Source organism: Bos grunniens, chromosome 2, assembly GCF_055505025.1.
Source record: "Bos grunniens cultivar Pamir isolate PY7600 chromosome 2, Bosgru_T2T1.0, whole genome shotgun sequence".
Lineage (NCBI taxonomy): Eukaryota > Metazoa > Chordata > Mammalia > Artiodactyla > Bovidae > Bos > Bos grunniens.
The window spans coordinates 5,068,938-5,094,710 of NC_141166.1; the positions used below are offsets into that span (position 1 = coordinate 5,068,938).

General features: G+C 58.5%; 1 protein-coding gene and 1 long non-coding RNA gene across 13 annotated transcripts in view; one reads left to right on the forward strand and one right to left on the reverse strand.

Annotated features, from left to right (window-relative positions):
- KIF17 (kinesin family member 17) overlaps positions 1-25,773 on the reverse strand; it is a 51,466-nt gene that overhangs the window by 22,856 nt on the left and 2,837 nt on the right. For 7 of the 12 annotated variants that reach the window (XR_015136682.1, XR_015136683.1, XM_086326194.1 and 4 more), the window contains exons 2-9: positions 22,074-22,220; positions 20,994-21,095; positions 16,252-16,441; positions 12,833-13,285; positions 8,177-8,286; positions 3,477-3,624; positions 1,082-1,614; positions 230-310 (exon numbers count right to left, since the gene is read on the reverse strand). Coding sequence is in view for 10 of the 12 variants with exons in the window: in XM_086326194.1 (XP_086182320.1) it covers positions 230-310; positions 1,082-1,614; positions 3,477-3,624; positions 8,177-8,286; positions 12,833-13,285; positions 16,252-16,441; positions 20,994-21,095; positions 22,074-22,220 (1,764 nt within the window). In the remaining 2 variants the exon portion in view is untranslated. Of the gene's footprint in view, positions 1-229; positions 311-1,081; positions 1,615-3,476; positions 3,625-7,954; positions 8,082-8,176; positions 8,287-12,640; positions 13,286-16,251; positions 16,442-20,993; positions 21,096-22,073; positions 22,221-25,773 lie in introns of those variants that run through there. The other 5 variants (XM_086326264.1, XM_086326256.1, XM_086326246.1 and 2 more) reach the window with 3 other exon arrangements.
- On the forward strand, positions 8,283-10,779 carry LOC147377317 (uncharacterized). The gene is made up of 2 exons (XR_015136742.1): positions 8,283-8,441; positions 10,524-10,779. It is a non-coding gene; the product is annotated as an uncharacterized LOC147377317 (long non-coding RNA).

The following is a 25,773-nucleotide window of genomic DNA, read 5'->3' on the forward strand; positions in this document are numbered from 1 at the left end:
CTGAACATCACCCTGGAACAGTGGCCTCTCGGTAAAAAATCAATAAATAGAGGTGAGGACTCCTCAGATTTGCATGCTGCTTTGTGCTGGGGGAGGGCCGGGGGTATTGTCCCCATTTTATGGGTGAGGAAACTGAGGCCAGAGAGTGAGGAGACAAGCGAGAGCATCCCAGCAAGAATCAGGCCCCTGGAGGTCCCCACCACCACCACTCAGGGCAGAGGGTACTCACATTCCTGGGTGGGAGGTCCTCAGCCACCTCAGCTTCAGACCCGAGGTCAGCGGGCTCCAGCAGATCTGTCAGGGAAGGGTGCTTGCAGGAGAACAAGTTAGGGGAGCAGGGGTTGGGTCAGGATCATCCTCTGGGGCCCCGCCCCACCCTTCCCGCCTGCTCCCCAACCCCACCAACTCCTCCTGCAGGGAGCAGGGAGAACAGAGGAGAGAGGAGGTGAGGCAGAGAGGAGAGGCACTCCTGTTCCAGGCCTGCCACCTGCCTGACCTCACAGGACGCATGTGTCAGCATCCCCATTTAACAGATGAGGAAACTGAGGCCCAGAGAGACAGCCGGACAAGGTCACACAGCTGAGTGAGGGGTAGAGCTGGGATCTGAACCCGGGTCTCTCTGATTCAAAGGCCTGTACACTTTAGACAGAGAGAGAAAGGAAAGGAGGGAAGAAAAAAGATTTTTAAACATAAAACAGAGGGTTGAAAAGGGAGAGAAGGCCTTGGACCAAGGGGCAGGATGGAGGAGAAGCAGCCCCTCTAGACCCCTGGACGGCCCCTGAAAGGAAGCAGGACTCTCACAGAACTCCCGCCTCCCCTAGGAGAACAGGCTGGTGAGGAGAGGTGTAACCATGGCAACCAGCAGCCGCCCCCCCCCACCCCCACGGGTGTCCCCGTGTCAGCAGAACAAGGGCCCACCCGGCATCGCCTGGGATCTCATCCTGACCTTCCCACTGGTTTACAGAGCCTTAGCCAGAGCTCCCCTTTCCCGGACCCCGGACCCCTGAGACACAGCCACGCCCCCGCCGGGCTCACCCCCTCCCCTGAACTTCCGCGTATCAACCCGCGTGACGTCAGGTACCTGCGTGGTCACCTTGGGGATGTCCACCGGGGGCGCTTCCGGCCTGGACACCGTGGAGAACCTGGCCAGCTTGGCCGCCACCTCGGCGTAGGGGTCGTGCAGGCCGGGTAGCAGCTCCAGCGCCATCAGCCGGGGCTCCTCCTCCAACAGGGGCTCCATGGCGCCCCGGCCCACGTTGTCAGGCAGTGGGTAGCAGCCCCCAGCGTCTGAATCAGGCACGGAGAACTCCAGGCTGCAGGGCTCCTCTGGCCCAGAGAAGGCCGTGCAGACGGAGTTCTCTCTCAGCGTGGAAGACTCATCGGACCCCAGAGACGCCTCGGACTTGGAGGCCGCCATCTTGGGCAGCTCCTCAAACCCGGAGGAGACCTGAGCCTTGAAGGAGTCCTCACTGGGCACGGGCTCAGGCATAGAGTAGATCTCGGGTCTCTCGGCCATCTTAAACTCGAAAGGAGGCAAGTACTCCGAACTGCTGGCAAATTCAGCCCTGGACAGGACCTCAGCCTTGTAGAGGACTTCCGCCTTCAGGACAGCCTCTGCAGGAGACACCTTCCTTTAGCTCTTTACAGGGTGGACTGGGGTGGCGGGGGGCGGGAGGCAGCCCTTCCCTGGAAGCTGGCCGCAGGCCCACCATCTCCAAGAGACCAGCTTAAAAGTCAGAGCCTCTGGGCCCCCAAACGCTGACTTTCCATCTCTGCCCCTCAGAACTCAAGTCCTATCTCCTTCCACCTCTTCCAGGAAGTCCTCCCTGACCAGCTCCATGATGTCTCCATTCTCTGACTGCCCCAGCCATTAGGGGCTGGACTCTTACCCCTGTGCCTTGGGTCTGCTCTTTATACATAAACTGGCTGTCCTGCCAGTATTATTGCCTCAAAGGCAGAGAGCTCCTGACCCAAAGATTTCACACCCAAGACCCTCAGGGCCCACTCCTGGCATAACCAGCTCCAGGCCCTTGTCCACAGGACAAGCTAGAGCCGTGGGAGTTAAATGAATGCTGCAGATGAGTATTAGCGAGACCAAGTAAAGTCCCTTGGAGGCCTGATAGTCAAAGTGGGCTGGACGAAACACTCTCCAGGACAGAAAGTGCTAAAACCTGCTCCTCGGTCTTCCTCTGGGGCTGCATCTCCCTGCCAGCTGGGATGGGGGGAAAGTACCACAGGCCTCCTGCTGCCAGCTCACGGACCTGCTCCTTCGGGTCCATCCACCGTGTCCTGGGCTTCCCCGAGAGAGCCCTGATGTCCCCTTTGCTAGGGTCGTTCACCCCCCCGCCTAGGGGTCCCTGACACCCAGGAGCCGGACCACACGGCTGAAGGAGAGCAGCGAGCGAGCGAGTGAGCTCCACCTGCCGCACCCCATCGCTTGCGACACCGCCTGACCCACCCGCCCCGTCCGTGGAAGAACTGTCTTCCACAAAACAGACCCCTGGTGCCAAAAAGGTTGGGGACCTCTGTGCGTAGCTCACAGCCTGAACCTCTCCCAGCCTCGGCTTGCACACCTGCCCTGTGAGGAAGCAGTGAGTCCCAACTCACCGAGGGCAGGCAGGGGAAGCGCCTACCTACCCAGTACCTGGCACACAGCAATGCCCCATAAACGGGACCAACGATGTGAACGCCGTCATCATTACAACGTGGATTTTATAGTATTTATGGGCTTCCCTGGTGGCTCAGATGGTAAAGCGTCTGCCTACAATGCGGGAGACCTGGGTTCAATCCCTGGGTCGGGAAGATCCCCTGGAGAAGGAAATGACTACCCACTCCACTATTCTGGCCTGGAGAACCCCATGGACAGAGGAGCCTGGTGGGCTACAGTCCATGGGGTCGCAAAGAATCGGACACGACTGAGCGACTAACACAGTGAGTCCTAGGAAGTCTGGGCTGCCTGGCAGCACAGGGTGTTTGAAAGATAGCGGTGGGATGGAACATTCTAGAATGCCAAACAGAAGACAAAAATTCCCAGGAAGTTAAAAAGCTCTTGCTAAGGATTGCCTACTTTGAGGTGTGGTTGCTCTGATGACAGATGGGCTCTAAAGTGGAAGAGAGACTGTAGAAAATGCAGAAACCGGGGGAAGGGGCTTACCCATAAAACTTGGGTGATCTGTTGCCACTCAAGTCAGCCTTGGGCGGGGACCCAGCCTGCGGCCCCCAGCACAGAGCCGTGAGTGAGAACGCTGACCCTGGGATCAGACTGCTAGAGTCAAATCCCGGCTCCGCTTTAAAAGCTGTGTGACCTCGGGGAATTTCCTCACCCTCTCTGGGCCTCAGTTTCCTCAACTGTCAAGTGAGGGTGATGGAGATGCCTGCCTTGCTGGGCGGTTGCGAGGAGGAAACAGAACTGGGGCCCGTCGGCGGGGGGCGGGGGCAGCAGGCTGGGCTCCCTGCTGCCGGGAGGGCCCGCCCACCTGTCTCCTTGCGCAGATTCTGCTCCAGCGTGGACAGCTTCACGTCGTACGAGTTGCGCATGGCGGTGATGTCCTCCTCCAGCCGGGCCCTGGACTCCTGCTCCGCCTCGTAGTCGGCCCTCAGCTGGGCCAGGCGCGCCTCGTACTCCTGGAGAGGTGAGCGGGGGACGGAGGGGAGCGCTCTATGACCGCTTCCAATCGCAGCTTTCGGGAAGCCTCCTCTGTCCCACAATCCAGGAAACGCAGCTGAACCCAAGGAACAGAATTAAGATGATCTCCACGATGCGGGGGGGACTCCTGGCTGGGGAAGACCCTTCTGAACTCTTGTCTAAGCGTGTTTTAACACGCTAATAACATATGCGTGCATGCTAAGTCTCTTCCGTCGTGTCCAGCTCTTTGCGACCCCACGGACTGCAGCCCGCCAGACTTCTCTGTCCGTGGGATTCTCCAGGCCAGAGTACTGGAGTGGGTTGCCATTTCCTCCTCCAGGAGATTTTCCCGATCCAGGGATCAAACCCACGTCTCTTATGCCTCCTGCATTGGCAGGTGGGCTCTTTACTGCTAGCGCCACTTGGGAAGCCTGTATATGTGTCTATAATCTAATTTTTCCACAAAGCGATAGATCACAAACACCTTTCTGCATCGACAAATACAGTTTAACCAAACGGTTCTCAACCCATCGAAGACAAAGTAAATCACTATGCCTCTGCTTAGCCATCCATCTTCGCCATCACCACCAGTTCCTGCCCAGACCTGGTTCCCCACTTCTACTCTTGAGTAAGACCATCCTCCACGGGGCAGCTGTGTGTCCATGGATCATGCTTCAGGGGCTTCCCACGGTTGAGGATAAAATCTACTTCCTCCAGTCGACCTCCAGTCCCCAGTGACCCGGACGGCCCACCCCATCTTTGTCAAACTTGGGCATGCCAGCCCCTTTCCACTCCTAGACACACCCACTCCCCCGACCCCTGCCAGCCTCAGGACCTCTGCCCTCGCTCCGAAGCAAGTTCAGCCCTTCGGGCCTCAGCTCAGCGACACTCGCTCAGAGAGGCCTTCCATGAGCGCCCTCTCGGAGGATGCCTGCCACCACTCTGGCACTTTGCTTACGTCTTCTCAGCCTTGATCAGAAGTTCCACCGTTCTCTGCCCTTGTTTGATTATAGGTGAACCACCTGGCTCCCTGGCCAGAGGGCAAGCACCGTGCCGTCTTGTAGCCATGATGCCGGGCACAGAGGGGCACCTGAGTGCTGTGCCACCGAGTCGGCAAGTGCGTGAAGCAGAACGGCTGGGCAGACTGTCCAGGCGTCTCGTGCGTGCCCCATGGGGAAGGCTGGGCCTCTGTGAACTCACAACACCCCGTGAGCCGCGGCTTTCTGGACAGGGTGGCCCTGCAGCGGCAGTGAGCCAGGGGGTGGGACAGGGTTAGAGGTGGGAGCCCCTGCGCATGCCCACCCGACCCCCGGGAAGTACGGGACCAGCGCAGACCCCCAGCACGACACAATCAGCCAGCCTGGGCTCCCAGGGCAGGAGACGAGACAGACCATCATGAAGACCTAGTGGTTTCTGCAGCACAGCCAAGGTGCCGCTGACCTGCCACCGAGATCCAGGGAGGGCCCACCTTGCCCAGAACCACACACAGCTCCTGGCGGTCCCCTGAGACCTGCAGCCCTCACCCCGCCTGCCTTCTCCTGCCCTCGAACCCACGCTCGCCCAGCAGAGGTCCCCTGGCTGGCACTTCAGCCCCAACCCCAGTTCAACCCAGGCCTCAGCCCAGCGGCATGTACAGCCTAGCAAGACCTGACTGGAGACATACACACTTATCTGCACACACGCACACGCCATTCTCACGTGTAAACATGTGACCCCCAAATTACAGGAGGACCTCGAAGTGGGGAGCGCCCCTTTCCGGTCTCTCCATCTTCCCTTCCCTCAACGCTCCTCTCCTTCCATTCCCCGTCTGTCCCTTCACAGAGGAGGAGCGGGAGAAGGGGCGACAGAGGAGGAGATGGCTGGATGGCATCACCGACTCCACGAACATGAGTTTGAGTAAACTCCAGGAGCTGGTGATGGACAGGGAGGCCTTGCGTGCTATAGTCCATGGGGTCACAAAGAGTTGGACACGACTGAGCGACTGAACTGATGACAAAAAATTTTACCAACATCAAACCACTTAATCCTCACCGCACAGTTATAGAGCAGATTTCAAAATGTTTTCTGATCTGTACAGCAAAGCGATTCAGTATGTTTGCAGATTATACTCCTGAAGAGGTCACCTTCCCCCAACATCCTCTTTTTAAGATTTTTTTCTTTGATGTGGGCCACTTTTTAAAGTTTTTATTGAATTTGTTACAATATTGTTTCTGTTTTATGTTTTGTTTTGTTTTTGGCCACAAGGCAGGTGGGATCTCAGCTCCCCAGTCAGGGATCAAACCCGCGTCCCAGGCATTGGAAGGTGAAGTCTCAACCGCTGGACCACCAGGGAAGCCCCTCTGGCATCCTCCTGGGGCAGAGGACAGTCATCCATGGCCAACCCCCCGCGGGAGGACTCCACTCTGTCAGTTCCTGCCCTCCCCCACACCGGACTGCCCCCTCAGTCCCAGATCATTCCCCCCATTCCCTAAAACATGCTCTGCTACTTCCAATCATTATTGTTTTTTTTGGCGGGGGGGGGAGATGCAGTTTGGGAGATTTAGGGCCCCGACCACGGACTGAACCAGGAGCCACCTGCCTCCAAGAGATGGAAGCACAGAGCTCCAGGGACCACCAGGACATTGCCATGCCACTTCCAGCATTAAAGACAGCACCACCGTGCCTTGGCCCCACACTCGCCTCCAGCTGCAGCCCCTAGCAGGCGTGCGGAAGATGCCTGTGGCTGGCTGAATGGGCAGGCGGGGTGGAGAGAATGCAAACCCAGGAACCCCCACAGTCCCGGCTGGCACCTTTTACACCACCCAGGCTCTTCCAGCAGCAGAAAAGCTGCTTTTTATCCACTCCCAGACATGAGGAAGGGCTTCCCTGGTGGCTCAGATGGTAAAGAACCCGGCTGCAATGCCTGCGTGTCTAGTTGCTCAGTCATGTCTCTCTGCAACCCCATGGACTGCAGCCCACCCAGCTCCCCTGTCCATGGGATTTCCCAGGCAAGAATACTGGAGTGGGCTGCCATTTCCTCCAGGGGATCTTCACGACCTAGGGATTGAACTAGCGTCTCCTGCGTTCGCAAGCAGATTCTTTACACTAAGCCATCTGAGGACGCTCTGAGCATTGGCTCCACCAGCAACCAGGCCAGAACGGCAGCTCGTCTCCCCTATGACCACTAGGGGGCGGCGGTGCCCTGCTTCTCACGCTGCCAGGAACCCCACCCGCCCAACCCAGCTTCCCCAGGCAGGAAGCTTGCATCCCAGCCCCATGCCCACACCCCGTCCCCACCCCCAACCCCAGCCCGCTCCCTGTCACCCCCCCAGCCCATACTGTTTTGTGGCCAATGTCTACTCATCCCTGTGTGACTCTAAAACCCTCCCTGAACCCCAGAATGTCACCGCTCTCATCCTGTGGGCTTGTGCTCAGACATCCCCAAAGACCCCCTCCTCCCAGGACTCCCCCAGGAGCTGGGCCCAGGGCTCCAGGGCCAGCCTGACACCAACTCTGCCCCAGGGGCAGCAGGGGAACAGGTAGAGTGAGCGGCTGAGCCCCCAGAGCCTTCACGGGGGCCCCACTGGGGCTACTGGGGGCTACATCCAGGCCCCTACTCGAACAGTACAAGCCCCTGCCCGTCATGGGCAGCTGGGGGTTCTTCGGTCAATGAACCCCAGACCTCCAGCCCACAGCACAGAGATCTCCCCAGGCCTCACCCAGTCTGCCTCCCAGAGGCTGGGCCCCAGGCCCCCACAGCCTGCCCGGGGGCTTCCTGGGGCCCCAGGACTGAGCCCATCTGAGGTCACAGCTGAGTGGCAGAGGCCCAGTTGCAGACACGCTCCGTCCCTAGTCCCTGCAGAGCTGGCTTTCCCACCAGGGAAGAGCCAGCCGCCTGCAGGGACCACTGAACGTCAAACCCCACCCCATGCTGGGGTCTCGGGATGTGAACCCCCAGAAACCAACAGAGCCTAGAGTCGGGGCAGAGTTAAGGGCAGGGGTGGGAGCCGCTGGGTGTCTGGCCCTGTTGGCGCCTCTGGGTCAGCTCCGCGTCTGTCAATCGGCTGTGGGCAGGAGGACCTCACACAGGCGGGAGGACCCAGGGGCCCCAAGGTGACAGCTTTTTCTCGGAGCCCAAACGTGCCACTGAGGGCTCCCTGCGGCCCACCCGGGATGCCCTGCTCTTGGCCCCCAGCGCTCCCACTCTGACCTTCTCGGTGAGGCACCCGCCAGCCCCACTACCAGGGACGGCCCCTCCCCACCGTCGCTCCACCGCCAGCCCTTCGAGCAGGACGTACAGACAGCGGACGGCCCAGCAGACGCCTCCCTTCTCCCCACACCAGCACTCACGGGGGACAGACTGCACTCTGGAGGTGAGAACCCCGCTTCAAATCCTGGCTCAGATTCACCTCGCTGTGTGACCTTGGGCAAGCCACAGCACCTCTAAAAGCCTCAGCTTCCTGAACTCCAAAAGCGAGGCTGGAAGACCAGCCCCCAGGGGAGGGCGGCGGGGAGGCGGTCTAGTCCTGGAGCCCCACCTCCTGCAGGGCCCACCTGCCCGCCCCGCCTCACCTCCCGGATCAGCTGCTTCTCCGCCTCCATGGCGTGCTGCATCACAGGTGGAGACAACGGCTTTTCCTCAATCTGGACAGGGCTTGGGGGCACCTGATTGTTCAGCAGAGCTGGGAGAAAAGCAGAAACAAGGGGCTCTGACCACGGTGTGCGTGGTCTGCCGGAACTAAGCGTGCCCGTGTGTGTGTGCTCAGAGTCATGGCCGGCTCTTTGCGAGCCCAGGGATCGTAGCCCGCCAGGCTCCTCTGTCCACGGGATTTCTCAGGTAAGAATACTGGAGTGGGTTGCCATTTCCTTTTCCAGGGGCTCTTCCTGGATCGAGGATCAAACCCAAGTCTCCTGCATTGGCAGGCAGATTTTTTTCCCACTGATCCACCTGGGAAGCCCCTAGAAATTAAGCAGAAACCCATAAAATGACAACAATGTGTTCATTCAAACAAGACCTCAATACTGAGCTTATTTTGAGCACATCTCTATGTAAAATGCCAACGTGCTCATCCAACAAGCCTTTCTTGGGCACCCGGGGGTTTGGCACTGAACACAACAGACAGGACTCCACACACATCACTTCCATCTGGGGAGGAAAGGCCAGCAAGAGGCAAAGCGATACTTCCTAAGAGAAAGCAAGCAGGGCGGGTGAGGAGAAGTGAAGACCAGGCGGAAGGGCTGTAGTTTAAATCCTGTGGACAGGAAAGACCTCTTAGACAAGGTGTGCGGAAAGCAGTGATCTGAAGGAAATGAGGCAGAGGGTCAGGCAGAGATCCCAGGGACAGACAGAAGGAGCAGTGAGTGCAAAGGCCCTGTGGCAGGCAGGAGGCCGGGACTGTTGCAGGAACAGCCGGGAGGCCACTGAGGCTGGAGCAGAGCGAGCGAGGGAGACTGTGAGCCAAGGGCATGGCAGAGGGGAACCTGCCGGCCCTGGCGAGGACTCTGGCTTCAAGTCCGGGTTCCACCGGGCCACTGGAGGGCTTGGGCAGGGCAGGACTCGCGTCTGAACAGGAGCTCCCTGGCTGCCGTGTGGAGAATTGTACTGGGGGTACCAAAAGCACAAGCCAGGAGGCCTGCTGGGGTGGGGGCTCTGCAGTAATTCAGGTGAGAGATGCTAGTGGCTCAGGCCACGGGGTTGCAGTGGACAGAGTCTGGACCTGCTCCAAAGGTTCAGTTCAGTTCAGTCACTCAGGTATGTCCGACTCTTTGCGACCCCATGGACTGCAGCATGCCAGGCCTCCCTGTCCATCACCGGAGCTTGCTCAAAGTCATGTCCATAGAGTCGGTGATGCCATCAGCTAAAGGTTTAGATACTGTTCTAAAGGTAGATACAACAAAAGCAAGAGGCAAAAGTGAGAAGCCAAGGATGATGACACCAAGGTTTCTGGCTTGAACATCTGGAAGGAGAGAGGTGCCACCAGCCGGGTGGGGACAGCTGCAGGACTGGGGAAGATTCAGGGCTCAGTGTCCCATACATTAGGTTTGGAGTGATGATTAGGTAGATGGCAGGATGTTCAAGACTGGAATTCAGAGGACACGGTGTATCGATCAGGTTCATTTTAATGATGTTTTAACACCCTGGGGGGCTTGATGGCCTGGAGGGGACAGTCCTCCCAGGGTCAACAGCTTTTGGAGGAGCCCACCTTTCATATGCAAACCAATTAACGTCAAGTCCAGGGCTGCTTCTAACTCTCCCACCAGAAGCCAGTATTTCCTCTGCCTGAAATCAACTAGGGCCAGCAGCAGGCGAGCAAGGACAGCATTATGCCCTGATCCCGCCAGGCTTCCTCAAACTAGTCAGTCCTGGGCCCTTTCTCTTGCCTGCTGTGTCTTTCCACCAAAACCTCTATCACGGCTCTGGCTCAGGCTGCCCCTGGCTCCTCTGCAGACTGACCTCCCCTGGTGCTTCCTCCCCACCCCCGTGGCCCTGCGTGGCCTGTCGCTCATCGCCGGGGTAGCCGAGTAATGTTAACACTTTGTTGCAATGACATTGATCTCTCTGTGTCACCACTCAGTCAGCCGTGTAAATTAAGACCTGGGCACACATCACACAGCCAGGATAGAGGTCCACGTGTGAGACTCGTGAGCGGGGAGGTGGTGGGTAAAGCCGTGAGACCAGAGGAGCCCGTGTAGACAGAGAAGAGGCTGGAGGACCGGCCCCTGGACAACCTGACGTCAGGAAGATGGGGAGACTCGTCCAAGGGAGCTGAGGAGGAGCGGCTGGAGGGGCAGGGGGACTGGGGTGCGGGTGTCCAGGAAGCAAGGGCTTCAAGGACGAGGGAGGGTTTCGTCTGAGTCAACGGATGTGAAGAGGGCAGGTGGGGCCTCCGGAGAACCGATTGCTGGATTTTATCACCAGGAGGCATGGGTTCGATTTTCGGTCTGGGAAGATCCCACATGCCGCAGAGCAACTGAGCCTGTGAGCCACAACTGCTGAGCCCTAATACCGCAACTACTGAAGCCCGTGTGCCCCGGAGCCTGTGCTACACAAGAGAAGCCACTGCAGCGAGAAGCCTGCACACCACACTACAGAATGGACAACTGGAGAAAAGCCCATGCAGCGACAAAGACCCCGTGCAGCCAAAAATAAAGAAATAAATGATTTTTTTTAAAAACCAGGAGGCAGTTTCAGTGGGCTGGGAGCACAGGGCCTGCCTGAACTAGGGGCAAGTGAGCATGGAGGGCCGGTGAAAACAGACCAGTGTTTCCCATGTTGCTAAAAAGGGGAGGGAGAAATATGCTGGTGACCAGAGGGAGGGCCAGGGCTGAGAGGGCGCCGGCTCACGGGGCATGCCGGGCGATGGGGACCCCTGGAGCTCCGAGTCAGACACCTCTGGCTGGTCTCGAGGCCCAACTCTATAACGTCAAAACATCGGGTACAGTCTGTGGAGCCTTACGGGACAAGTTCCGGGCGAAGCCCACACATGAACCATCTCGTGCAGTCCTCCCAACTGCCCCACAGCCATTGCAAGGCGGGTGACCCATTTCACAGATGAGGACACTGAGGCTCGGAGGGGTCTAAGTCACTTCCCCAAGGAGCCAGAATGTGAGGCAGCAGTTACTGCCTGGCTCTCGGCTCTCTGCCTGCCAGGCACCATCATCCCAGCTTGTTTGGGCTCCACGCTCCGAATCCAGGGAGACAGGACACAGCCGCCCAAGTCTGCCGTGGTAACCACAGGAGGCCTGCAAGCATGGCAGCTGCTGCGTCAGGGTTGGGGGGGCCCAGCAGAGCGCCCCAACTCCCTCCCGGTGCCTCTCACCCCTCCTCCATCGAGCGTCCCCTCCCCGATCCTGGGGCTGGAGGGGAGGAGGAGAAGGCAGGCTGCCCAAGAGGAAGCCTTCACCGTGGTGGTCAAGGCCATCTTCACTTCGTCCCTGCCAGCCCCTGCCAGTCCCTACACCTGGGCACCTCCCACCACCCAGCTGCCCAGGCACCTCCCACCACCCAGCTTCCCAGGGCACCTCCCACCACGCAGCTTCCCAGGTAGCCAGAAGATCTATTAATCCTTGTGGGTCCCCAAAGTCCCCTGAGACTTTTGTGCCTCCCTGCACAGACTGACCCTCATCCTAAAAGGAGATTCTCAACCTGCTAGACTCAAGCACCCCTCCTCCTCTGCGAAGCCTTCCCTGAGGGCCCACCCCCCGCCCCACACGCTCCCTTCTGCCCTGCAGTGCCCTGTCCAGCTCTCTGCCCAAGGGGTACACACTCCTCTGTGGGAGTGTCCCTTCCCTCCCCCGGGAGACTAGGTTAACCATGAGGCAGAACCTGGATCTGAGTCATCTCTGTCTGGATCCCCAGGCCAGGCCCAGGGCCACACACAGTCGGGGTGTGAGTGGGTGGGGGGAGGTGAGAGGAAAGAGAGATTCAAGGACGGATGGCAGGATGGAGTGAATGAGCAGGCAGAGAGGAGGGTAGATAAGGTGGGCGGAGAGAAGGGGTGGGGTGGGCAGAGAGAAGGGTGGTGGGTAAATGATGGAGTGGGCGGGGGTGGGCTGGCGGGCTGGCTGGCTGAGTGGATGGGTAGATGGAGGCGGGGATGAGAAGATCAGTGCAGGCCGAGAATGATGGACAGAGAGGAAGGGAGGAGGCGGATAAATGGATCCATGGATTCAGGTTCTTTGGTGCTCCCTTCCTCCCAGGAATTCTTAGACAGAGATGACCCTGGAGCCCCTCAGCCACAAGCAAGGGCTCTGCAGGCCCAGGCTCCAGGTCTGGATTGACACCTGCCGGGTGACAGCCAAACTGCCTCTGGGAGTGGAGGCAGGATGCGGGGGACAGGGGGGCGGGGATGTCAGTCAGTCACCCCGCTGCTCAGCAGCACAACATCACGACTCTGCAGCTGCCACTGAGCCAGCAGGCAGACAGGTGGGAGGACCGATGCGCGGCCTGGAGGCAGGGAACGGGGATGGAGCCTCCAGCTGCTGGGACAGGCCCGGAAGGACCGGCCTCTCCCTGGGGCATTGGTGGGCACATACCTCCACCCCCGGGGAGCCGTCCCCAGGCAGGGTTCTCCCTGGCTGTTCAAAATCCACGCTCACATGCAGCTGGGAGGAGGTGGGGCATGGCTTCCACGACCCTCAGATGGGGAACCGGAGGCGGGCAGACACAGGGCAGAGCGCTCCTGGCTCCAGCCACCCTGCCGGCGCCCCCGCCGCCGCACCGCCCACCTGACAGGCTGCCGGGGCCCATCTGCTGAGCCAGGATGGCCTTGAGTTTCTTGATCTCCTCCTGGTACTCGCGCAGCAGGGCGTCCTTTGGGTCCTCGTTGATGCGCGGCTTGTTCCGGATGTTCTTGGCGCGGTTGGCGTAGCGCAGCGTGCTGAGCGTCTCGTCGTAGTTGTCGTCGGCGGGCGACAGGCAGGCCACCATCAGCGTCTTGGTGTTGCCGCCCAGTGAGTCCTGGAGCAGCCGGGTCAGCTTTGAGTCCCGGTAGGGGATGTGCCTGCAGCGCCCGTCCACCAGGGCCGAGATGACATTGCCCAGCGCCGACAGAGACAGGTTGATCTTGGTGGCCTCCTTGAGCCGCTCCCCCGTGGCGCCCGTCTTGGACTGCCGCTCGCTGCCCGCCAAGTCCACCAGGTTCAGCTTGCCCGCGCGGAGGTGGTCCTTGCCCCGCTCGTCTGCAGACAGACCAGACAGGGGGGTGAGGGGCCTGGGATGCGGCGACCCCCTGCAGGAAGGAGGCTCTGGGTGCTCCCCACCCACCAAGGGTCTCAGAGGAGCCCCACTAAGAGGGCCACTAGGATTGCGCCCATGTTACAGGCGGGAAAAGTGAAGCTCAGAAAGAGCGTGTGACTCGCCCAAGGTCATGGCTTGCTAAGCAGCAGATTTAAGGCCAGAACCCAGGGCCGACCCTCCAGGGAGCAGGGGCTGGAGGTGCACGCTTTCCCTGTGTGCCCGGGGTTTCTTGCTGCCACTGTGACAGCTCCTTCATGTTTCCTGTGAGGCAAAGGCGGTGGAGGGTGGGAGGTGGGGCGTGGGGTAAGGGTCTGGGTCTCCAGGAAGCTGCCGCCCTTCAACGCAGAAAAGCATCGGCTTCGGAGACCCTGGGACCCAGTTCCCATCCAAGCCCTGCCTCCTACTTGCTGTGTGACCTTGGCAGAGCCATATGCTGCCCTGATCTTTGATTCTCACACCGACAAAATGAGGCTGACGACAAATCCCCATCTGGGCTGGCTGATGGAACGGGTAAACGGACAGCGCTGTCACAGAGCCCACTCCAGGCGCGGCACACAGCGGGCCTTCATGCCCCGAGAACACGCCCAGGTCCGCAGGGACCACGGCTGCGCTGGCAGGCAGACCCAGGTGCCAGGTACCTCGGGAGCAGGGGCCCAGAGCATCGCTTGTGAAGACCAGAGGGATCCAGTCTGGGTTCCATCCCTTGGGAGCTGCAGGCCTCAGGGAGCTAACTGCGTCTCAGCCTTTCTCTCGGTAACAGGGGAACCCAAGACCACCCTCAAGGGTCGCGCCTGCCACACAGCAAGTGCTCTTGGAGTGAGATGAGGGCAGAGGAGGGAACTTCCTTCCTGGTTTCCTGCTCGTTGAAACCAGAACTGTCCCAGCTTTGCCCAGGAACACAGCTACTCGAAGTGAAGAAAAGGTCTGGCTGATGCCTAGTGGAGTCTTGGGCATGTAAAGGGCTTGATTCTTTGGGCTATTTTTTTTTTTTTAGCAGCAGCAGGCAGAAAGGACTTGGAAACACCCTTCTGGACAGCTCTTTGCAGAATGTACCAGGTGCCTTAGACAGATTTGCACCCTCCTCCCAGGAGGCCTGCTCCAGGGAATCTGAGGTGACTCTAAAAGCAGAAAAGGCTTTGTGCACAAAAATGTTCATTGCTGCACGTTTACAACACACAGAAACTGGGAATGGGCGTTAAGACCTTGCAGAGGGGTGGGGAGAGGAGGACCGTCCACCCACCGCCCGTGGTCAGGAAGACGTGGCAGGAATGATGTGGGGACATTCGTAAGGACGGCATGGGGAAGAAACTTAAGATTCACTTGTGTTTAAAATTTTCATAGGGGAAAAAAAGGACCAAAAGAATACATGCTTAGATGTTAACAGTGGGCTGTGTTTGTAATTTTCCCTACTTTTCTCTTAACTCCTAAATATCTTTATTTGAACCTCTTTTATCATGAAAACAATAAACATCTTAAAAATTCTTTAAAAAACCTGCTTGCAGGCAGCCTGCCTTGTCCTGCAAACTCATCTGCAGAGACCGAGAAGCCCCGACAGGGCCGCGCTCCCCTCCCCTCCTCATCTGTCCTCACCTGGCTGAGTCCCAGCTCCCCACCCACAGCATCATCACATGAAGATGAGACCGTCACTCCAGACCCCATGTCTGCCCCCGGGGGGCAACTCTGGTCCAGGGGTGTTGGCCTGGGGCCAGGTCAGCCCACAGCTGGGCATCATGCTGCGTGGACTTCCAGCGACCCAGGGCTTGACCTTGGGCCGGGATCTCTCCAGAACTACGTTCCTACGTGAGCTGAGGCTGCTCCCTGCTCCACTGCTCTCCGAAGTTCTGTCTGGGATGAATGAACCACACACTCGGAGGCAGCTGCAGTGTGAATGGGGAAAACCCAGATGTCAAAGCAACCTGGGTTCAAGTCCCAGCTCCACCTCTTAGCAGTTAAGCAGTGACTTGCAGCACTTAAGCGGGACCCTGAACCCAGCAGGTCCCTAATCTCTCAGAGCCTCCTCTTCCTGACCTGTCAGTGGGAGTTGTAATGCCTGCCTGCGTCTAGGTCTCTGCTGTGAGACTTCAACAGAATGAAGTGTGAAAAGGGCTCAGCACAGCATCCACAGGTGACCTCAAATAAACGAGTGCTTCTTCCTATCTTTCCTCTTCCCCTTCTCTGTAACACTTCCAGGAAGAAGAAGGAAGAGTGAGGTGGCTCAGGAGTAGAGAACATCACAGAAAGAGGAGAACCCAGAGGTCCTGGGCGGCGGGGACTTCCCTGGTGGCCCAGTGGTTAGGAGTCTGCCTTCCAGGGCAGGGGACGCAGGTTTGATCCCAGTTGGGGAACTGTTATAAAAAGATCCCACGTGCCGTGAGGCAACCAAGCCTGGGAGCCACGACTAGATAGCTGGTCCCACAACAAAGAGCATGCGTGCAGCAGCTAAGACCCGATGCAGCCAAAATAAACAAATACTCTAAAGTTCTGGGTGGAAAAAAAAAACCACAACACGAGTTCTGGGTGGCACATGCTCTGGGGGACAGACCCCTGGGACAGGGGCCCAGCTCAGAGGCTTTCTAGTTGTGTGACCTCAACTTCCTCATCTGTAAGATGGGGATGCTATGTGTCCACCCCCTGGGGTGTAAGGAGCACATGGGCCAACGCACACGCATTGCCAGGCAGGCGGCAAGTGCACACTGCAACTGCCGGTGCTATTACTGGTGGTGGTAACGCTGTCTCTCCTTTAGGTCCCGGCACAGGGATGGGCCTCGTGCGATTCCTCCGGGCGATCCCAGCATCTCCTCCCAGCTGGGGCCCTGGTGGCTCCGAGAGGTGAAGGGTCTGGGGTGCTTAGGAGTGGGTGCCCGGCTCGGGAGGCCCACCCCCTCCAACCCCGCCCGGCCTCACGCACCCACGGCGTAGATCTCGATGCTGATGGTGAAGATGGAGTGGGAGCGAGAGGAGTCCTTGTTCATCAGGGTGTAGCCCACCGAGCGGTTCTTCCAGCCCGCCTCCATGATGCGCTCGCACTGGCCCACGCTGTGCACCGTGTGCATGGACAGCCCCTTCACGTACACCCCCTTCTCCGGGTGCTCCTTCAGCTGCGGGCAGGAGGCTCGGGTCAGGGCTCCCCAGGGAACCCAGGGAAGGGCCCAGTCAGTGCCCACCACGTCTGCCCTCCTGCGGGGCAGGTTGGCACCTCGAATTCCTGTCACAGACCAGGTAGAACAGCCTCAAGATCACCCCCGCCACTTCCTCTGTGCGACCTCGCACCAGCTACATCACCTCCCTGAGCCTCAGTTTCCACATCTGTGAAATGGACATTTCCTAGGGAGGCAGCGGGGACTGTAAACTAAGGCCCGTACGATGCACGGCAGGCAGTGCCTGGCGCCTGGCCAGTGCTCCACAAACGGCCGCCGTGGGCCTCACTGCGGCTGTTGGTGCCCTGGCTGTGGAGGCGGTTTCCCGTCTGGGGATTCAGCCCCCAGGGGGCTGACCCAGTGGTCGTTCACCCAAGGGCTCTGAGTGCTTCTTGCCTGCCTTGCCAACATGGCTTCTGCCCGCGTCTCTCTGCCGCGGCTCCAGGGCAACAGGAATGTTCCCAAACCCGTGGACCATGGCGTGTGAAGGGCTGTCTGCTGCCCAGAGTCCCCGCTGGCCCACAGCTCAGCTTGGCCCGTGGCTCCCTCCAGCCCTCAGCAGGACAGCAGTGAGCAAATTAATTTATCTGACTGCTGCCCGCTCGCTCTCCAGGCAGCCAAGCTGTTGTGTTGCTGACACAGAGCTGTGAAACTCAATATTTTTCCAGCGTGAGAGGAAATACAAACCACTCTGGCAGGAGCAAGAATGAACTGGGACAGAAGTCATCTGTCTGCTGCTCTGGGCCAGGGCAGGCTCGTGTGCTGTGCCCCAGGGCAGCTACAGCGTCCCAGGTGGGGTTGGACCCCTGCTGCAGAGTTAGGGGGCAGGTGGGGCGGTGAGTGAGGGTGGCCAGCACCGGCTTGCCCTGGCAGCCCCAGTCTGGAGAAGGAGCCAGACCCAGACTAAAGGATCGGGTCTCAGGGAACAGTTAAGCCGCCGAGGCACAGAAAGGCTAAGTGACTGACTTGCTGGAGGCGGCAGTGGACGAGGCTGGGATTAGGACAGAGTCTGCAGCGGCTTCCCTGGTGGCTCAGGGGGTGAAGAATCTGCCCGCAGTGCGGGAGACCTGGGTTCAATCCCTGGGTCAGGAAGATCCACTGGAGAAGGGAAAGGCTACTGACTCCAGGATCCTGGCCTGGAGAATTTCACGGACTGTATAGTCCACGGGGTCACAAAGAGCCAGACACGACTGAACGACCTTCACTTTCACTGCAGTACCCTGGAGGATGACACAGGGCAGACCTTGACCTTGGAGGTGGCTGTGAGGATGGAGCTCAAAGGCCAGAAGCGGGAGTCGCAGCCCACCGAGCAGGGCTGGAGGGAGGCCTGGGAGGTGTGCCCGCACTGCAGCCTAGACGCCGGCAGGGCACATGGTGGGCACGGGGGAGGGGATGGCTGCTCCCAGCCTCAGGAAGAACGCAGCTTCTCATCTGTACTCAGACAGGCCCGGGCTAGACACTTGGTCCTGACTTGCTACTTTTTAGGGAAGTCACTTTGCCTCTTTTGGCCTCGGTCTCATCTTTAGAGTGAAAATGAAGTTACTCAGTCGTGTCTGACTCTTTGGACTGTAGCCCACTAGGCTCCTCCATCCATGGGATATTCCAGACAAGAGTACTGGAGTGGGTTGCCATTTCCTTCTCCAGGGGATCTTCCCGACCGGGATTGAACCCAGGTCTCCCTCATTATAGGCAGATGCTTTACTGTCTGAGCCACCAGGGAAGTCCATCTGTAAAGTGAGGATGATAAACAGGGCTATTGGGAGGGTTAAAAAGAGAGTGGATCTAAAGAAAGCTCTGAGGGAGCTTGGAGGGGGTTCAGTGAACCCAGATATGGAGGTGAGGCCATCGCTCTCCACAGAGAGATAACCCTGACATAAGGGTCTCCCCCACCCCTATTTTTAGGCCCTACCTCATCTCTTGAGCCCTCCCCCTGGCGCCTGCTGTTCCCTCCCCCACCCTCCTCCAGAGTGTCAGCCGCCAGCTGTGGCCTGCGTTCCTTGGTAACTGCTCCTCCCAAATGCCAGGCCGGGCTCGGTCGCCATGGCAACCAGCTGGGATGTGGCGGGTGAGCAGGAGCTCCCGCTGTGCACAGGAGCAGGACCACGCAGGTCGGTCCAGAGTCAGGATGCGTCCCTGTGGAGGAGGGGGGTCCAGCCACACTGGCCGGATGCCTGCAGACCCTCAGACACCTCCTTCGCTACCCAGTGCTAAGCAGGGTTCTCTGAGGGCGGTTCGTGGTGGTTGTGGGGAGGGGGTATAATCTGCTTCCCCAGATCCCTTGCTGACCCCAGCCGATCCAACCTCCTCTAATGACCAGAATTATCGGGCCCTGCGCTGTGCCGCAGAGCCTGGCCACCTGGGGGCAAATTCCACCTCTGTCCTTTACTGACTGTGCCCTGGGGCCGGTTCGCACCTAGGCAACGAGGAGTCTTAGGCTCCTCTCCTGTAATCAAGGATAGAAACAGCAGCTCCTCCTGAGGCTATGGTCAGGCTGACACAAGAACCCGGCTGCACCTCCCGGGAGAGTCCGGTGCACCCAAGGCAGGTGTCTCCGAGCACATCAGTTATAGGCGACCCTCCACCTCCAGGCAGCCCGGCTTACCAGGCTGGAGACCTGGAGGCCAGCTGGACCAAGTGCCTGTAGCTGCCAGCCCGGGCACCCCCCCCGCCAGGTCCTGGTTAGCCTAGTGCATGTAGCTGCCAGCCCGGGCACCACCCCCGCCAGGTCCTGGTTAGCCTAGCCCATCCTAGCGTCCAGGGTGGGGAGAAAGGGGAGCGGACCTCCTGCTGCTGTCCCCATTTCCCTGTCTGGGGGCTGAGTGATGACTCGGCTGCTCAAGCTCCAGGAGAGAGAAGACAGTGGAAAGACCGCAGCGGGTGGCTGGAGGCTCCTGTACAGAAAGGGCAAAGCGCTGTGTCTTCGAGGAGCTGAGGAGGAGGGGGCTGGGGCAGGTCCTGGTCTGGACAGGGACTGGGGGAGCTGGCACACAGGAGGTGGACCTGCCGTGGTCTGCGCGCTGGCATTTCTCAGGTCAGCCATCTGCTGAATGGATGCATCGACTCATGGACATCCCTCCCTCGAATGGAACCCCGTTGCTGGCTTCTCATGGCCCCCAGGTTTCCTATACTGCCCACCCCAAAAAGTCTGGGAAGAAAAAGCACCTGACCACTCAGATCCCGCACGCTCTGGTACCAATACCATTACTAGCAACTTGCTGTGTGACCTTGGCCAAGTCCCTTCCCCTCCCTGGGACTCAGTTTCCTCATCTCCACCACGAAAGGATTGTGGATTTAGAAGCTCTCTGAGTGACTTCACTTTCACTTTTCACTTTCATGCACTGGAGAAGGAAATGGCAACCCACGCCAGTGTTCTTGCCTGGAGAATCCCAGGGACGGGGGAGCCTGGTGGGCTGCCGTCTATGGGGTCGCACAGAGTCGGACACGACTGAAGCGACTTAGCAGCAGCAGCAGCAAGGGTCTTTCTGGCTCTAATTTTATTTTTTCCACCATGTGATCAGTACAAACAAAAAAGTGTACCCCCAAAATTGTTTTTTTTCCAAAACAGCTGCTCCTTGGGGGTCAGATGTGTTCGGGTGGGGCATTTAATGGTTGCAGGTCAGAGGAACTCACGGCCCCTCCAAATGAAGCCAGGACAAGTGCGGGGAGGGGGTGGTGGTGGGGTGTCTAGAGGCAAGTGGGGGGCTCTGGAGCTGAGCAGGGAAACAGCCCTGTCCCACGTGGATGGGGGTGGGGCGGGAACCAGGTCGCCATGTCCGGTTCAGTCTGGAGGCTGGGGAGGGTCCAGAGGACTGGACCTTAACTGCTTCTGGACCTTATCAGCAGCCCCTTATCTGCTTCTGCCCCCACCCCACACCGGCTGTCAAGGCCTGTGCCCCAGGGAGATTCAGGCAGTTTGAGCCACACAAAATGTCCAACCCTGACTCTGGAGCTTCCTAACCCACTGGCCTCAGGCAAGTCCCCGTCTCTTTCCCAGCCTCCTTTCCCCATCTACAGGATGGGGATCTCCATAGCAACCTCCCAAGACTGATGCTCATTAAGGACTGACACTCCCCAGCGCAGGCATGCTGACTCTGGACTGGGGAAGGTAGGTCAACCTCCACCGCTGGCTGTGGGCCTCTCGGTGGGAAGGTCCAGTGCTCAGATAAGAAGACCCAGAGTCTGGGAGCAGTCACTGGCATGCTGGCCACAGATCTGGGTTGGTCTCCCCTCCTCAGGCTCCTCCTGGAACTGGACCGGGCCCGTCTGGCATTTAGAGTCTCAGATAGGAGACATGGCCTAGCCTTGCCCAGAGGTCCCAGACCTGGCCCAGCCTTGCTAACCACCCGGCTGTCCAGTCCTGGCAGGTGACTTGGTCTCGCTGGGCTCCCCAAGGGGTCAGGCCTGCTTTGCCCATCTTGGCAGGGCTGGGCAGACTAGCGGGCCCTGGGCACCCTTCCCTATATCTCCTCCAGGACCCCCTCGCCCACCCCAGCCAGGGCTGCACCCAACACACCTCCAGCTTCTGCTTGGCGTCTGTGCCCAGCAGGTCCCGGACATCTTCATTGTAGATCTCCAGGTAGGAGGCCCGGACCAGGAACTTGGTGTTCTCTGCACACTGCAGGGAGCGGCCGGGAAGAACAGAGACACCTGAACACCCGCTGCCTGGTCGTCACGCGGAGACATCATGGCAAGACACGGCGGCAGGAGGCGGGACGTCAAGGGGGGAGGTGTCCCTGACCTCACCTGGCCCTGCCTGCCTGGCAAGCGGTCCCCTCCTCTCTGGCTGGCTGGGCCCTCAAGCGTCTCAGAGTGGCATCATTTCATGCTGCTAAGGACTCATGCTCCCTCTGCACTCTACAGGCCTCGTGGGAAAGGAGCCAGGAGAGGGCCCCCCACTGTGAAGGTAGAGAGAGGAGACTGTGGGTTTAAGGCCCGGATCCAGCACCCGCCCTGGGCCAATCCCTGGCAGCTCTTCCAGTTGCTTGCCGGTCATCAGAATGAGTCCCAGGTGCAATACAGCGGGCTCTGCTGCTGACTAGTCCCTGCTTTGTCATTTCTCAGATGCAGGAATCTCTGAGCCTTCACGAGTGGGCAGCAGGGCATGGCTCACCTGCCATCTGGACACCGGGATCACTGGTCTGGGCCCAGCCCATAAGGGCTCCCGGTCTTGGTTTCCCTATATCAAAAATGAGGGTAACAGCTACCTCCTGGGCTAGGGTCATAGCGAGATAATTATGCAAAGTGTTCTGCACAGTGCTTGGTCTGCAGCACCTGGACCGTGCAAAGGGGAAGCTCTGATCATTTACAGCCATGTCTCGGGCCAGCGCTCTGGGTCATCATATCCACATGAAATGTCACATGAAATGTTAAAATTCCAAAAATGGCTGGAGAAAAACGTAGAACTGGTAGAACTTTCTCAGCTTTAAGTTCTCGCATCACTGCTTCAGAAACTAGAGCCTGCCTCTGCCCATCTGGGCCGCGGCTAGGCCGGCTCTGACCACATCCCACATCCCAGGTCAGAAGTGCTCCAGGATTGTTCATGGTAATGCCTGGGGCGCCCAGCCCCGCCCCTGCCATCCACCAGGCCCATTACCTGGACACTCTCGAAAATGTGCTCGAAGGCCCGGGGGATGATGCCTCTCTGGCAGGCCGGGTCTGGCAGGCCCTGCATGGTGAAGGACTTCCCGCTGCCCGTCTGGCCGTAGGCAAAGATGGTGCCGTTGTAGCCCTCAGTGACGCCCTGCGAGGGGGAACACCGCCGGGCGCTCAGCTGGCCCAGCACGGCCGCGCTCAGGGCTACCTCCTGACGCAGGGACGGGCGCACCGCCCACCCCCTGCCCAGTTCTCCCACCATGGTGGCGCCGGGTGGGGTGGGCCGTGCAGAGATGGAGGCGGCTCCCCTGGTGGGGTAGGAGACCGTCCTTGTGTCTGGCTAAGAGCCTGGTGCCATCCTCTGCTGCCTGTGCCCTTGGCCTGTTCTCATCCAGGGGCGCGGGGCCTCGGTGTCCTCACCGGTGCCAAAGGGTCAGAACAGCACCGAGAGGTGGGGCTGCTGCTGCTTCGTCGCTCGGTCGTGTCCGACTCTTTCTGACACCGTGGACTGCAGCCCGCCAGGCTCTTCTGTACATGATTCTCCAGGCGAGAGTACTGGAGTGGGTTGCCATTTATTTCTCCAGGGGATCTTCTTGACCCAGGGATCGAACCCAGGTCTCCTGCACTGGCAGGCGGATTCTTTAGCGCTGAGCCACCAGGGAAGCCCACTGAGAGCTGTGCTTGGGAATGATTTCCTGCCCTGGCACTCGAAGTGCTGGCACATGGAGGTAGGTGCCCCCTGCACACGGAGGTAGGTGCCCCCTGCACACGGAGGAAGGTGCTACCCAAGTGTCTGCTGGAACGTGTGGGGATGGTCCTTCTATGAGGTGCAGGGGCGTGCAATGATGGAGTTCAGGCTGGGGGAGGAGAGGGAGAGACGGAAAGTGCGGGAAGAGCCAGGCAAACTTTCCGGGCAGGTGGGCGAGGGCGGAGAACAGGGGAACAGAAAGGATGGCTTGGATTTCGACAGGTGAGAGGAGGAGGAAGGCTTTCAGGGCTGAGGTGACGGCTGGAGCAAAGCCGTGAGGGGCCAGGCGGGAGGCTGAGAGCAGGCAGACCTGGGGCGAGGGGGATGGAGACGAAGCTGGGAAGGAGGAGGCGGCAAACCAGGGTGGTGGCATTCCCCCAGGGCGACCCTCGTTCACCAAGGCCATTGTTTACTGCATAGGTTACGTCTCTCTTCTCTGCGGGGGGACCGTGTTCCGGTTGGGGACCAAGCCCCAAACAAGGAAGACACCGCACTCCCTGTCCTCCCTCACCCAGCTCATGAGACCACAAATTCTAGAACTTAGCATGGGGAGGGGGACTCCTGTGCCAGAATGTGGGCCCAGAGAGCTGTGCCCAGGCCCCGAGGGCCCAGCTGGCATCTGCAAAGACCCGTCCTGCAGACCACTGCAGGGCTCGGGGTCCCCAGGGGCTGCGGGGGAAGGAAGACCGGAAGTCACGATCCACAGCTCATCAGACGGCCCTGGGTGGGGTGGTGGGGGGAGCAGAAGCGATGGCAGACCAGTCACCCAACCAGATGGCCAGAGGCGGGGGCACCCGGAGCCCAGGGACAACATGCAGCAGTGCCTGGACTACCAATGCCACCCAGGCCTGGAGGAGGGGTTCAATACCAAAGTAAATATTTCACATGCGCGGTGCGGTAGGGCAGCCACCAGGCACACCAGAAGGGTGCTTCATGCCACTGAGGAAGGCTAAAACTTTAAAATATTGTTTAAAATTTTAAAAATGTAAAATTTTCCATTTAAAAACCAAAGCAGTGTAAAATGGTTTCCCATTAAACACAAATTTACTTGTGTTTCATTTCATTTGAACTGTTGACACTTCAGCACCTAAATTGAGACCCACTGTAAGTGTGAAACACACACCTGATTTCGAAGGCTTACAGTGAAGAAAGAATGTAAGATATCTCTGATAGCTATTATGCCATGACAATATCTATTGTCAGGCTTTCTTGAAATGATATTTGGGATTCTACTGGGCCAAATAAAATGTATCATTAAAATTAATTTTCCTTGTTTCCTTTCACTTTTTAAAATGTGCTGTGCTTAGTCACTCAGTCATGTCCGACTCTTTGTGACCCCATCCATGGACTGTAGCCTGCCAGGCTCCTCTGTCCATGTGGATTATCCAGGCAAGAGAACCGGAGTGGGTTGCCCTGCTCTCCCCTGGGGGATCTTCCCCACCCAGAGATCGAACCCAGGTCTCTCATATTGTGAGCAGATTCTTTACCATCTGAGCCACCAGGGAAGCTCAAGAATATTGGAGTGGATAGCCTATCCCTTCCCCAGAGGATCTTCCCGACCCAGGAATTAAACCGGGGTCTCCTGCAATGCAGGAAGATTCTTTACCAGCTGAGCTACCATGGAAGCCCTTTTAAAACGTGGCTACTAGAAAACTTTAAATTTTGTCTGTGGCTCATGTTACATTTATATTGGAAAGGCTGGCTCGAGAGCTGTGCCATCCCCGGAGGTAGCCACTGGCCACATGCGGTTACTTAAATTTAACTTACGATTAAATAAAACTAAGATTCATTTCCTCAAAAGCACTAACCTCACGTCAAGTGCTCACTTGCCATGTATGGCTGGCGGTCCCTAATTGGACAGCTCAGATCCAGAACATTTCCACCACTGCAGGAAGTTCTGCAGAACCACGCTACTGTGGAGTGAAGTGGAAGACAACTTTACCTGCATTCTTAAGGCAAAACATAAAGTTTCAAAAATGCTTCACCCATTAAGTGATACTCCAGACCTGCCAGGGACACACACGCGTGGAGCGGGTCCTGAGTGTCGCCACTCTGTCCTCCCAGGCTTTGCCAAGTTCCCCATATTACTGTTTACTGGATGATTTTCATGAAATCAAACTGTTAGTTGACCGTCTTTATAACTTGGTGTCATCCTCTGCAATAATTCCCGTGAGGCTGCTATTAGAGGTCAGATTTTTTCTACTTAGCATCTGTGCTAAATTGCCTCATGCTCCCTATCCTCTCCCGAACAAACAGCACTGTGTTCCATCGAGGAGCCAAATTCTACCGCGTCGATGTCTCTGGAAACCAGGCCTGTCCTTGGCCTGTCCATAGCACCAGGCCCCTGGGTGGGTTGGGCAGAGGCTCATCAGAGGTGACTCTGAGGCCATGGGTGTGAAGCAGGAGGATGGAGACAGGGAATAGCGACTGGGTGGGAAAGGGACCAGAGGCCAAGCAGAAGGCTGGGCGTGGAGGGGATGAGTTCAGGGTAGGTTGTGCTGAGTTGGCTGAAAGATGGGTCTGAGGTGGAAGAGGTCACCCAGTGACAGAGAAATCAGGTCTGGATTTAAGTGGGAGAGAAGGCAAGGCAAGGGGAGGGGAAGGAGGGGAGGGCAGGAAGGGTCAGTCTGAAGCGCTGGGGGCTTCGTGCAGTAGGATCTGCAGGGAAGGACCTGGGCAAGAGGCCCCCTGGAGGTGGTCAGAGCCCAGCAGGACAGACACACAGCTGCCTTGCCTAAGACACACACAGCTTGCCCTTTGCAGCTGCTCCTCACTGTGCTTTGTGTACGATTCATAGGATGGAGCCTGGGGACCTAGCTCTGCAGTCAAAATCACCCCTAACTCATTCTAGGATGCTCAAGGCTTCAGTTTCCTCATCAGGAATGATAATCCCAGTTTTATGTATGTCCACGGAGTCTGGCGAAGATCAAATGGTTTGGTCTCCACCTGAAAG